We start from the raw sequence: 13,381 nt of genomic DNA on the forward strand, positions 1-13,381 counted from the left end.
GTTCAGTACCAGCCTGGGCAACATACCGAGACCGCATATCTACAAAAAATATAAAACTTAGCTGCACGTGAGGCTGTAGTCCCAGCTACTCAGGAGCCTGAAGGGTCCTGTGAGTGTGGCAGGTAGAGGCTACAGTGAGCTGAGATTGTCACTGCACTCCAGCCTGGGTAACAGAGTGAGACTCCATCTCAAAAAAAAAAAAAAAAAAAAGCTGGGCACAGTGGCTCACGCCTGTAATCCCAGCACTTTGGGAGGCCGAGGCGGGTGGATCACGAGGTCAAGAGATCAAGACCATCCTGGTTAACATGGTGAAACCCTGTCTCTATTAAAAATACAAAAAATTAGCTGGGCACTGTGGCACGTGCCTGTAATCCCAGCTACTCGGGAGGCTGAGACAGGAGAATTGCCTGAACCCAGGAGGTGGAGTTTGCAGTGAGCCGAGATCACGCCATTGCACTCCAACCTGGGTAACAAGAGCGAAACTCCGTCTCAAAAAAATAAAAATAAAAAAACGAAATTAAAAAAAAAGTTCAGGTGTGGTGGCTCATGCCTGCAATCCCAGCACTTTGGGAGGCCAAGACAGGTGGATCACCTGAGGTCAGGAGTTCCAGACCAGCCTGGCCAACATGGAGAAACCCCGTCTCTACTACATGCAAAATATTAGCGGAGTGTGGTGGTGTGTGCCTGTAATCCTAGCTACTTGGGGACTGAGGCAGGAGAATCACTTGAACTCAGGAGGTGGAGCTTGTAATGAGCCGAGATTGAGCCATTGTACTCCAGCCTGGGCAAAAAGAACTAAACTCTGTTAAGAAAAAAAAAAAGTGGCTGCTGGCCCGCCACGGTGGCTCACGCCTGTAATCCCAGCACTTTGGGAGGCCAAGGTGGGTGGATCACGAGGTCAAGAGATCCAGACCATCCTGGCCAACATGGTGAAACCCTGTCTCTACTAAAAATAGAAAAATTAGCTGGGCATTGGTGTCATGCGCCTGTGGTCCCAGCTACTCAGGAGGCTGAGGCAAAAGAACTGCTTGAACCCAGGAGGCAGAGGTTGCAGTGAGCCGAGATTGCGCCACTGCACTCCAGCCTGGCGACAGAGCAAGACTCCTTTTCAAAAAAAAAAAAAAAAAGTGGCTGCCACAGAAGATGGGAATGGTGGTGGAGAGAGGAGGCCATACCTCAGTGGCCTACAGTCAAGTCTGCTGGATGCCAGGGGCAGAGGGGCCAGGCAGGCCCTCACAGCTCGGGGTTTGGTTGGGAAGACGCTCACATAGCCCTCCTGGGATAGTATGGATGTTGGGGTGGGGTTGTTCTCTGGGGTGGGGCTGTCCCAGGCACTGTAGGGTGCTGAGCAGCATCCGGGGCCTCCACCCACTCCGGGCCAGGAGCACCCCCAGTCATGACAACCACAGACGTCCTCAGACACAGCCCAGGGGATGGGATGGACAGGTGTCTTACAGCAGTGCTGAGACTGTGCCCTGGTCACAACGGCTCCCTGACTATCAGGACAGGATGGGCCTTCACTGTACTCAGTGCTGAGACGGTGTCCTGGTCACAGCGGCTTCCTGACTATGGGGGCAGGACGGACCTTCACTGTACTCAGTGCTGAGACAGTGTGTGTCCTGGTCACAGCGGCTCCCTGACTGTGGGGACAGGACTGGCCTTCCCCTTGGTTACCGTGTTCAGTCCTCACAGCGGCCTTGGAGGAGGCAGGTGGGCTTCCCCCGTTTCCAGTGGAGGAAATAAAGGCTCCCCGGTGGGGGCAGCCCTCCCCGGTGCAGCCGCCGGGTGTGGAGCCAAGTTTGACTGGCCTGGCCCCCGGGGCAGTGCTGGCTCACACTAGGCCACTGGCTGAGCCTTCGTTTTCAACAGTGGTGGCCTGTTCCATGGACGACAGAGGGGGAGCTGGGGCCCCAACCAGGGTGTAGCTGCGGTTGGTGCGGGAGCCAAGGCGGGGCACAGCTCCCACTCAGACCGTCCTGGTGTTCGTAGGGTCTTCGAGGGCCCGGCGGGGGAGCAGGTGAGCACAGCAGCCTGTGGCGTGAGCAGAGCGTGCAGGGCCCGGGCCCAGCGGGTCTGGTCCTGGTGGCTTCAGGATGGCTGCTGCACATGTGGCCTCACTAACCGCGCTGGGCAGGGGATGTGTGGTGTGATGCTGGGTGACAGTTAACTACCCAGGCTGTACCTGAGACCCTGTGGCCCTACCTGGGCATGCAGCGTGCGGTGTGTGCATGTAGGTGTGCGTGCATGTGTGTCTGTGCACGTGTGTGTGCGTGGGGGCTGTGTGCCCGGGCCTCCTAGCTGGGACTCCTCGGCAGCGCCTGGGCCCGGGTTTCAGGCTAGGGGTGATGGAGGGACGTCAGGACCGAGGTTCCCTGGTGTCAGGCCCCACTCCGAGGGCTCCACGGGAGCAGGTGGATTCCCCAGCCCTGCCTGCCCCGAGTCTCAGCTCCGAGGGATGCTGACGGTGCCCTTGGCCTCTCTCCCCAGGATGGGCGGGATCCCTGCTGTGAATGGCCGCGGGGAGCGGCTACTGCTGCACATCGGCATCATCGACATCCTGCAGTCATACAGGTGGGTGCCGGGTGTTCAGTCACACAGGGGGTGCCGGGTCTGCAGCCACACGGGGGGGGCCGCGGTGCCGGGTCTGCAGCCACACGGCGGGGGTGCCGGGTGTTCAGTCACACGGGGGGGTGCCGGGTCTGCAGCCACACGGGGAGGGGTGCCGGGTCTGCAGCCACACGGGGGGGGGGGGGTGCCGGGTCTGCAGCCACACGGGGGGCGGGGGTTGCCGGGTCTGCAGCCACACGGGGGCAGGGGGATGCCGGGTGTTCAGTCACACAGGGGGTGCCGGGTCTGCAGCCACACGGCGGGGGGGGGTGCCGGGTCTGCAGCCACACGGGGGGCGGGGGTTGCCGGGTCTGCAGCCACACGGGGGGGGTGCCGGGTCTGCAGCCACACGGGGGCAGGGGGATGCCGGGTGTTCAGTCACACAGGGGGTGCCGGGTCTGCAGCCACACGGCGGGGGGGTGCCGGGTCTGCAGCCACACGGCGGGGGGTGCCGGGTCTGCAGTCCCACAGGTGGATACCCCAGGTCTGCAGTCTCAGGTGAGCACCCAGGGTCTGCAGTCCCACCAGTGGGCGCCCCATGGACACCCATGTACAGAGGCGCTTGCCTGTGGAAACAGCAGCACCAGCAGCTCTTGGGCTCCTCAGTCTTCTGGAAGGCTCTTGCTGGGCTGCTCCCTCTTGAGCCCTAAAGGAAGGTGTCTGGTCACCTTGAAATTCCACAGAGTGAGTTTTGTACAGTGGCTCACACCTGTAATCCAGCACTGTGGGAGGCCAAGGTGGGAGGATCACTGGAGCCCAGGAGTTTGAGACCAGCCTAGACAACATAGCGAGACCCCGTGTCTAGAAAAAAATAAAAAATTTAGCAGAGCATGGTGATGCTCCTGCATTCCCAGCTGCTCTGGAGGCCTTGAGGATCCCTTGAGGAGGAGGATCCCTTGAGCCCAAGGCTGTAGCAGTGAGCTATGATCGCAGCACCGCACTCCAGGCTGGGTGAGCAAGACCCTGTCTCAAAGACAAAATCCAAGGAGTGAGTTTGAGGTCTCACTTTGGGGCTCGAATATTTGTTTTTTGTTTTTTTGTTTGTTTGTTTTGAGACAGTCTCACTGTGTCCCTCAGGCTGAAGTGCAGTGGCGCGATTTTGGCTCGGTGCAACCTCCACCTTCTGAATCAAAGTGATTCTCCTGCCTCAGCCTCCTGAGTAGCTGGGACTACAGGCACCTACCTCCACGCCCAGCTAATTTTTGTATTTTTAGTAGAGGTGAGATTTCACCATGTTGGTCAGGCTGGTCCTGAACTCCTGGCCTAAAGTGATGCACCCGCCTCAGCCTTCCAAAGTGCTGGGATCACAGGCGTGAGTCACTGTGCCCGCCTGGAGCTCTAGCGTAAATACAGGGTCACCCACCCGGTGCTGTGGACATTGAGACCAGGTGGTTCTCTGAGGTGGGGCCGTCCTGGGCATTGCAGGACGCTGAGCAGTGAGCCTCCACCCACTGTTTTGCCAGGAGCACCTGCCACCCTGAGTTTTGATAGCCACGATTGCCCGAGGCCATGGCCCAGTGTCTTGGGGGGTGGACAGTGCCCCCTGAGTGAGGCTGCCCAGCATGGGCCTGGATGTCAGCTGCCACTCCGGGCACTCTCTCCACAGGTTCATCAAGAAGCTGGAGCACACCTGGAAGGCCCTCGTCCATGATGGGGTGAGCGCCTGCACCCCTCCTCCCGACTTTCCTCCCTTCTGTCCTCCCACCTGTCGTCCCAGCCTCCCCCCCATCCATCGCTCCACAAACACAGACCACCTCCTAGGGCCAGGTGCTGAGGACTAACGTCTGTGTGGCCACAGCCTGTAGAATCCAAGATCCCAACAGCCACCCCCATTTTTCAAGAGCGTTTAGAAGGTCCAGGCAGTAGCTTCCAGGATAAGCATGGAGCAGGTCAGGGTGGCGGCCGGCAGAGGCTTCTGGGGATGTCTTAAAACTCACCAAGGCCCAGAACCCGCTGCCCAGAGCAGATAGGATCCCTCTCACTCTGATGAGGCCGGCCAGGGTGTCCTGTGCTGCTGCCCCACTTCCCTGGGGTTGTCCTTGTCCCCTAGCCCACAGTGGACGGGCACCGCCTCCCACTGCAGCCTGTGAGGGTGGAGTCGTTCACGGTCCTGGCATGTGGCCACTCCCCACCAAGAAGACTGGGAAAGGAGGTTGCATTCTGGGAGGCCAAGGGTCACATCCCAGCAGGGCCCCAGCCAGGCCATCCTGCCTCAACCTCCCCTGCAAGTTCGTGTGGACCACTGCACCTGGCTAGAATACTTGATTGACCTGGTTTAAAAAGTCAAAGATGCTGGCCAGGCACAGTGGCTCACGCCTGTAATCCCAGCACTTTGGGAGGCCAAGGCAGGCAGATCACAAGGTCAGGAGATCAAGACCATCCTGGCCAGCCCTGTCTCTACTAAAAATACAAAAATTAGCTGGGTGTAGTGGCGGATGCCTGTAATCCCAGCTACTTGGGGGAGGCTGAGGCAGGAGAATTGCTCAAACCCGGAAGGCAGAGGTTGCAGTGAGCCAGGATCATGCTGCCGCACTCCAACTTGGACCACAAAGCGAGACTCCGTCTCAAAAAAAAAAAAAAAAGTCAAACATGCTAACAGGTCTCTAGTGGAAAATTTCCCGCCCCTTCCCTGTCACCGTCTCCCTCCCCAGAGGGAGCCCCCGTTCCCTGCTCCGGGAGCCCCTCCCAGCAAGCCACGGTGCCATGGACACATCTCCAGCCTTTTCACACAGAAGGTGCCTCCTGACCTCACCCCACACCCCGTGTCTGTCTGGGGCTGTCCCCAGCTGTTGGTTGATGCGCCCTCTGCCCCCCGGGCACCCCCACCACTCTCTTCCAGGACACTGTGTCTGTCCACCGCCCCAGCTTCTATGCCGAGCGCTTTTTCAAGTTCATGAGCAACACGGTCTTTCGGAAGAACTCCTGTAAGCCACCTGAGCCCTGTGGGGCGGGAGGGACTCTAGGGAGGCTGAGAACCCAGTGGGCAGGGACGGTAAACCCAGAACCCCTGTGCCCTCCCTCAGACCAGGCCTCACCCGGAGGTAGGGTAGTCGAGACATTTGCCTGCACAGGGATAAGGGATAGAGCGTGGGTCCACAGCCTGAATCCTGAATCCTAGCCTGGCCTCCCTGTGTACCTGTTTTCCCATCTGCACAGCATGGTGAGGGTACAGTGTTTATATATGGGATGGGTGGGCCTGGCCCAGCAGGTAGCTCACGGTGTGTGGGGCTGCCCACAGCATCACCTTCACCAAGGAAACCCATCCCAGCCAGGAGAACCCAGGAGGCCAGCCCAGCAGAGCGTGGGAGGGGAAGGTGGGGACTCAGGGTTCACCCAGGGTGCCCGGGGGAGGTCCCCATCTCTCTCAGGGCTCAGCTTCCCCTCGTACCAGTGTAACCTCTGGTCGCAGGCTCAGGGTCCCAGGCCCCAGTGCATACCTCAGCCCGTGGCCCACCTGCTGCCAGATGGGTTCCTCCCAGGTCTGTTGCTCAGGGCCCTCCCCACTGGAAGGCTCCCGGGCGCCCCAGCATCCTGCACAGGCCTAGCACACAGGTGCTTGGGAAGTGTCGGGGGCATGAATGGTCCATGGGTACACACCCACGGGGGCCACTCCCGGGAGCAGCAGGGACAGGCACACCAATGCCCTGCGCTCACAGTGGGGCCGCTCTTCCCGGCTCCAAGGTCAGGGACCCCCTCCAATTGACACCGTGGGAATTGGCAGACATCACGTGTTAGGAACTGTCTCTGGAGAGCTGGCTGTGCAGCCTGTCCCCACACGCCACTCTCTGGGACCATTGCCATGGGGTCATTCCCAGTCATCCTGGGGTGTTTGCCAGCCTTTGGCGACTGTAGGAAGCTGCACAAGGCAAACTGAGCGCCTACTGTTTACCAGGAACTGTGTGGGCCATTCTGGGGCCAGAGGTCACAAGAGCTTGGTGAGGAGGCAGAGCTCAAACAGCTCTGAGGACCGGCCCAGTCCCTTGCGGGGCGCTGCGGGCATCACCTGCCCCGCCCAACCCGATTGCTAAGGTCAGCCACTGGGGCCCAGAGACACCAAGCCACACAGCCAGCGGGCGAGCCTGGATCTGGACCCTGTGTGCTGAGCCACTGACTTCTCCAACGACACCGCCTGGTGCTCCCCAAGGCTTTCGTGTCCGTCTGAAACTGGGGGCCCTGGCCAGCTTGATAGATAGGAGCCACAGGTCTGCAGGGCCCCGGGAGGGCAGGCACTGTGCCAAGCCCTGTGTGTCTCAGAGACGGTCGGGTGGGCAGGACAGGTAACTAGGACCCCCAGTACCTCCCACAGCCAGCCTGGTTTTCCACAGAGGCTTTGCTGCTTCCTGGCCTCAGGGACGGCAGGGGCACATGCGGGCAGTGGTCCTGTCTGGGCTTTGTTGCGAGCCTCCAGCAGCCCCAGGCGCTGACACCCACCCTCCCTCCCCTGCAGCCCTGAAGTCCTCACCCTCCAAGAAGGGGCGTGGCGGAGCCTTGCTGGCCGTCAAACCCCTGGGGCCCACAGCTGCCTTCTCGGCCAGCCAGATCCCCAGTGAGCGGGAGGAGGCCCAGTATGATCTGCGGGGGGCCCGCAGCTACCCCACGCTGGAGGACGAAGGTGAGGGGCAGAGGGTGGGAGTGTGCCTGTGGGGGCCACAGGGTGCCAGCAGCAGCCCAATGGGCACGCCACAGGCGTCATCCTGAGTGCTAATCACTCAGTTGCCACCTCTGGGATCTGCAGAGCCGGCCCGGCCCCAGGGAAGAGTTCCAGAGAGAGCCGAGTGTAGAAGCCTCCACTGGACAGTGGGGGGTGGTGACAGCTCCCACCTTCTGTCACAGTCACTGTCACCCGAGGTGCACTGAGATGACATAGAAGGCATGTAGCCCCCAGGCTGGGCCTGATGTCAGGGAGTCGGGGGGGATGGAATGAAGGAAGGGACGTTGCCATGTACAGACCGTGGGGCAGGACCGCACCTGCTGGGGGAACGGCAAGGAGGATCTTGGTGGTGACTGAGCAGTGGGGAGGGGAAGAGAGGGAGGAGGGAGTGGGGTGGGGCAGGCCAGGTCTCACAGGGCCCTCTGGGCTGTGTAGGGGTCTGGATTCTGTTTTGAGAGCGGTCAGAAGTCTTCATGCAAGGCGGAACGTCACCCTTCTCTGCCTTGTCGGGAGATGGCGTGTCCGGGAGGCTGCAGGCGCTGGGCTGTGGGCTCCTGGGTGAGCCCAGCCTCAGGGAGAACCCTCTGTGGCGTTTGGGGCCCAGAGGCTCCGCAAGGTGCCCACAGTCCTCTCCCGGTAGGCCGGCCTGACCTCCTGCCCTGCACTCCACCTTCTTTTGAAGAAGCCACTACAGCCTCCATTGCCACGACTCTGTCATCCACATCCCTTTCCATTCCTGAGCGGTCCCCCTCGGAGACGTCGGAGCAGCCCCGGTACAGGTGAGTGGGGCATCCACCGTACAGGTGGACGGGGAGTCCACTGTGCAGGAGGGCGGGGCATCTGCTGTGCATGTGAGTGAGGCATCTGATGTGCAGAAGGGCCGGGCGTTGCTGTGGATGTGGGCAGGGCATCAGATGTACAGGTGGGCAGGGTTGCTGAGGTGGGCGGGCCATGGCTCTTCCCCGTGTCACCTGTTTGCCTTCTCTCTACAGGCGGCGCACACAGTCCTCTGGACAGGATGGCAGGTGAGACCCAGCCCCCTTCCCTCCCTGGGTCTCTCACCGGCTCATCCTGCACAGCTCACAGCTCCTGTTCCGGCCCCTCAGCCCCTCTGCTCTCTGCTCATTCTCTCCTGGGGACAGATGTAAGGTTCCAGAACTTAGCCCTAGAACCACACAGAATTTTCTAGTCCCTTTGTTTTTCTCATGCCCTGGGGCAGCTCTGGCCTGTGGATCCTTCGTTATTTCTTCTTCTATTAAGTTTTCTTTAACTTAAAAGAAAGCACAAGAGGGAACATCATGAAATGCCCCCTCCTGCCACAGCCCATCCCTCCCCAGGAGCAACCACTGGGACTGTGGGTTTTGTCTCTGCAGAGATACTTTGTGGGGACACAGCAAATGTGCACCAGGCTTGTGGTTCCTTTACTTATTTATTTTTTGAGGCGGAGTTTCACTCTTGTTGTCCAGGCTAGAGTGCATTGGTGCTATCTTGGCTCACTGCAACCTCCACCTCCTGGGTTCTAGCGATTCTCCTGCCTCAGCTTCCCTAGTAGCTGGGATTATAGGCGCCCACCACCACACACAGCTCATTTTTTGTATTTTTAGTAGAGATGGGGTTTCACTATGTTGTCCAGGCTAGTCATGAACTCCTGACCTCAGGCAGTCCATCTGCCTCAGCCTTCCAAAGTGCTGGGATTATAGGCGTGAGCCACAACGCCCGGCTATGGTTCCCTTTTATTTTGACACAAATGGACACGCCCATGCATGCCGTCCGCCCCTTGCTGTTGTCACGCGACTGAAGGGGGTCTCACGGGTGGGTGCGCCGTTCCCTGTTGTGCCTGCATGCTGGCCTTCGATCCCATGGGCTGCACCCGGCTTCAAGTGCCCAGACCTCACGGACATTTGCGAGGTCCCCGGGTCTCACTCTGGTGAACGCTGGGGCAGTGGCGAGGTGTTGCTTTCCTTAACTGTGTTTTAATCACTGCTGCCTAATGAAAGAAACCCCTCGGTGTGCCGTGGTGCCCAGGGTGTGCTGGATGGGATGTGACCCTCCCCTCTGTCCAGCATGCCATTTGGAGAGAGCGCATGCCCAGGCCATGCTGCCGGGACGCTGACTTGCCTGTCAGGCCCTCGGTTGCCAGGTGCAGGAACTCTCGTGGGGGTGGGCAGGATCTGTGACACCTAAGCCAGTCGGGGCCACCATTCACTCATAGGCCCCGAGAGCCTGCCGGCACCACAGTCACCAAGGGACCCAGGTGGACAGTCCCTAGGCTGGGAGTGACAGCCAGAAAGACCAGGCCCGAGCAGGAGGCTCCCAACGCCCCTCTGAGACTGGCCCTGGAGTTCACTGGGCACTCCTGGGGATAGGATGGGGGGACGAGAGGAGGGAAACTGAGGCACAGCCTCCCATTGCCTGCAGGCCGCAGGAAGAGCCACCCGCGGAAGACGGCCTGCAGCAGATTACGGTGCAGGTGGAGCCCACGTGCAGCGTGGAGATCGTGGTCCCCAAAGAGGAGGACTCAGGGTGAGTGTGGCCTTGGTGGGAGGTCAGGACGCCCACACGCTGCAGGCCCAGAGGAGCCAAAAGCACCCAAGGTTTCAGAATGAAGCCGCTCCTTCTTACCAGCCTGTATCAACATGGCATGGAGTGGGTGGAGGCCAGGAACGTCGCTCAACATCAGCCTGCCGTGCCCAGGACAGCCCCGCCTCGGAAAAGGACCTGGTTCCAGTGTCCACAGGGCCAAGGGCAAGAGACCTGGGTGGAAAGTTGTGTAAAAACATCTCTGAACTTCCAAGTCACAAGGTTTTTTTTTTTTGCCTTTTTAGTATTTACTTATTTTATTTTTATTGTTTATTTTATTTACTTATTTTTTTTGAGACAGTTTAGCTCTTGTTACCCAGGCTGGAGTGCAATGGAGCAATCTTGGCTCACCGCAACCTTCGCCACCCAGGTTCAAGCTCTTTTTCTGCCTCAGCCTCCCAGATAGCTGGGATTACAGGCGCCCGCCACCATGCATGGCTAATTTTTGTATTTTTACTAGAGATGTGGTTTCACCATGTTGGCCAGGCTGGTCTCGAACTCCTGACCTCAGGTGACCCAACTGCCTCGACTTCCCAAAGTGTTGGGATTACAAACGTGAGCCACTGCGCCCCGCATCAGTGCCACACACTTCTAGACTAGCAGATTTGGTGAGAATTTGCTCCCAAGGGTAAGGACAGCACCAGGCCGTGCGGGGTCCACTGCCATGACTGAAAACCCTCCCACCAGGCCCCGCCTCAGCCCCGGGCCCACATTTCCACATGAGATTCGGTGGGAACACACACAACCACATGGAAAGAAGGAGCGTCTGTGCTGCGGGACGGGACGTTCTCTGTGAGCCCTGTGATGTCCAATCTTTTTTTTTTAATTGCATTTTAGGTTTTGGGGTACATGTGAAGAACATGTAAGATTGTTGCATAGGTACACACATGGCAGTGTGGTTTGCTGTCTTCCTCCCCATCGCCTATATGTGGCATTTCTCCCCTTGCTATCTCTCCCTAACTCCCCACCCGATGCTGTCCCTCGCTTATTTCCCCACCACGGACCCCAATGTGTGTTGCTCCCCTCCCTGTGTCCATGTGTTCTCATTGTTCAACACCCGCCTATGAGTGAGAACATGCGGTGTTTGATTTTCTGTTCTTGTGTCAGTTTGTTGAGAATGATGGTTTCCAGGTTCCTCCATGTCCCTACAAAGGACATGAACTCATCATTTTTTATGGCTGCATATTATTCCATGGTGTATATGTGCCACATTTTCCCTGTCCAGTCTATCATCGATGGGCATTTGGGTTGGTTCCAGGTCTTTGCTATTGTAAACAGTGCTGCAATGAACATTCGTGTGCATGTGTCCTTATAATAGAACGATTTATAATCCTTTGGATATATATACCCAGTAATGGGATTGCTGGGTCAAATGGAATTTCTATTTCTAGGTCCTTGAGGAATTGCCACACTGTCTTCCACAATGGTTGAACTAATTTACACTCCCACCAACAGTGTAAACATATTGAATCTTTTTACTGTCATTCAGTTCCTTTATTTCTTTTTTGTTGTTGTTTTCTGAGACAGTCTCACTCTGTCACCCAGGCTGGAGTGCTGTGGTGTGAATCTCAGCTCACTGCAGCCTCCACCTCCTGGGTTCAAGTGATTCTCCTGCCTCAGCCTCCCAAGTAGCTGGGACTACAGGTGCGCTCCAGCACACCCAGCTAGCATTTGTGATTTTAGTAGAGACGGGGTTTCACCATGTTAGCCAGGCTGGCCTCGAACTCCTGAGCTCAGGTGCTCCTCCCGCTTTGGCCTCCCGCAGTGCTAGGATGACAGGCACGAGCCCTGCGCCGGCCCCTTTCTCTCTGTCCTTTCTGTCATCTGTCTGATGTGTGTAATCCCGTGCTTGTGTCATTACCAAATTCTTCCTGCCTTTCTAATGATTTTGGCTTGAGACGCTTTTTTATTTTTGTTCCAAGTGACCTTTTTTAGCGCTCACAGCAGCATAGACCCGAAAATAAAGCTCTGGGGTTTATCTTCCACCCGGCATTCCTGCTACTGTCAGCTCCTGGCCGTTGCCAAACCTCGAACCATAAAATTTCAGGCTTGGCTAAAAAGAACTGAACCTCCGACGTAGCGGGAGGGCGTGTGTAACCGCACTCCTGGGATAAACACTGCACCAACTACATAGCCAAGACCGAGGCCGTTCCTCACCTCCTCTCTGTGCCTCCGTTTTTGCAAAAGTGACACAGGGATGGTAGCCGTACTGTCTCCATCCTTCATGATAGACTCAGTGAATTAATCACAGGAGCCGGTCTTGGCCTGTAGGAAGTGCTCAGTGAAAAGGACGGAGAGGCTGGGCTTGTGGACTCCCGTCTGTGATCCCTCCTAAAGGAGGCTGAGGCGGGAGGATTGCTTGACCTCACGAGTTGGAGACCAGCCTGGGCAACATAGTGAGACCCTGTCTCCACACACACACAGAATTAGTTGGGCATAGCAGTGCACACCTGTAGTCTCAGCTACTTGGGAGGCCAAGACGGGAGGATCGCTTGAGTCTGGGAGGTGGAGGCTGTAGTGAGCCGTGGTGACACCGCTGCACGCCAGCGTGGCTGATGGAATGAGAGCCTATCTCAAAAAAATAAAGCAATAAAAGAAGAAAGAAGCTGTGATCCCAGTGAAGTGGTGCCGTCTCTCCCCACTTGACAGATGAGGCGACTGAGGCTGAGGAGGAACAGGCCCTCACAGGGTGGCACAGCTGGGGAGGGTGAAGCCAGCACCTGTCCACAGGTGTGTGTGTGGGAGGCAGGGCCAAGCTGTCAGTGGGCTGGCAGGTCACTCCTGGGGTCAGCATTTGGGGGCTTCTTGGGGGGTTTGTTCTGATTTGCGTTAAATAGCAGGAGCGCGTAGCCTGTGGTCAGCTGCCTGGGTTTCTATATCAGTCATGACTGTGGGAAGCCCCTGCCTGGATCCTGAGCCGGGCAGTGGGGAGGCTCTGGGTGGGGATTGAGGGTCAAGTCTCCCTGTCTGCTCCGTCCCCAGGGTGGAGGCTTCCCCGGCCGGTGCCTCTGCTGCTGTGGAAGCAGAAACTGCCAGCCAGGCCTCGGACGAGGAGGGCGCGCCCGCCAGCCAGGCCTCGGACGAGGAGGACGCGCCTGCTACTGACATCTACTTTGTAAGTGCCCTGGGCTCCTCCTGGCTCCAGCTCATCAACCAAACTCTCTCTCTCTCACATGCTCCACCGTGTGCACACCCTGTGCACATGCACACAGCTGCACACAGGCACGTGAGAACACCGTGTGCAAATGCACACACCTGCACACAGGCACTGAGAACACTGTACGCACACACCCGCATAGCCACGTGAGAACACTGTGTACGCCCACTCCTGCACACAGGCACGTGAGAACACCGTGTGCACACGCACGCACTGACACACAGGCATGTGAGAACACTATGTACACACGCACGCACCCGCACACAGGCACGTGAGAACACTGTACGCACACACTGGCACAGCCACTTGAGAACACTGTGTACGCACACTCCTCACACAAGCACGTGAGAACACCGTGTGCACACGCACGCACCCACACACAGGCA

At 58.1% G+C, this 13,381-nt stretch overlaps 1 protein-coding gene across 7 annotated transcripts in view; it reads left to right on the top strand.

Annotated features, from left to right (window-relative positions):
• The window catches only part of PIP5K1C (phosphatidylinositol-4-phosphate 5-kinase type 1 gamma), an 81,672-nt gene that overhangs the window by 58,161 nt on the left and 10,130 nt on the right, over positions 1-13,381 (top strand). For all 7 annotated transcript variants that reach the window (XM_021676614.2, XM_064382090.1, XM_064382091.1 and 4 more), the window contains exons 9-16: positions 2,488-2,571; positions 4,214-4,262; positions 5,447-5,531; positions 7,055-7,219; positions 7,899-8,037; positions 8,251-8,283; positions 9,677-9,781; positions 12,821-12,953. In XM_021676614.2, the coding sequence (XP_021532289.1) occupies positions 2,488-2,571; positions 4,214-4,262; positions 5,447-5,531; positions 7,055-7,219; positions 7,899-8,037; positions 8,251-8,283; positions 9,677-9,781; positions 12,821-12,953 (793 nt within the window). The remainder of the gene's footprint in view (positions 1-2,487; positions 2,572-4,213; positions 4,263-5,446; positions 5,532-7,054; positions 7,220-7,898; positions 8,038-8,250; positions 8,284-9,676; positions 9,782-12,820; positions 12,954-13,381) is intronic.

Source organism: Aotus nancymaae, unplaced genomic scaffold (genome assembly GCF_030222135.1).
Source record: "Aotus nancymaae isolate 86718 unplaced genomic scaffold, 86718_ANA_hifiasm-v0.15.2.pri h1tg000028l, whole genome shotgun sequence".
NCBI classification, from domain to species: domain Eukaryota; kingdom Metazoa; phylum Chordata; class Mammalia; order Primates; family Aotidae; genus Aotus; species Aotus nancymaae.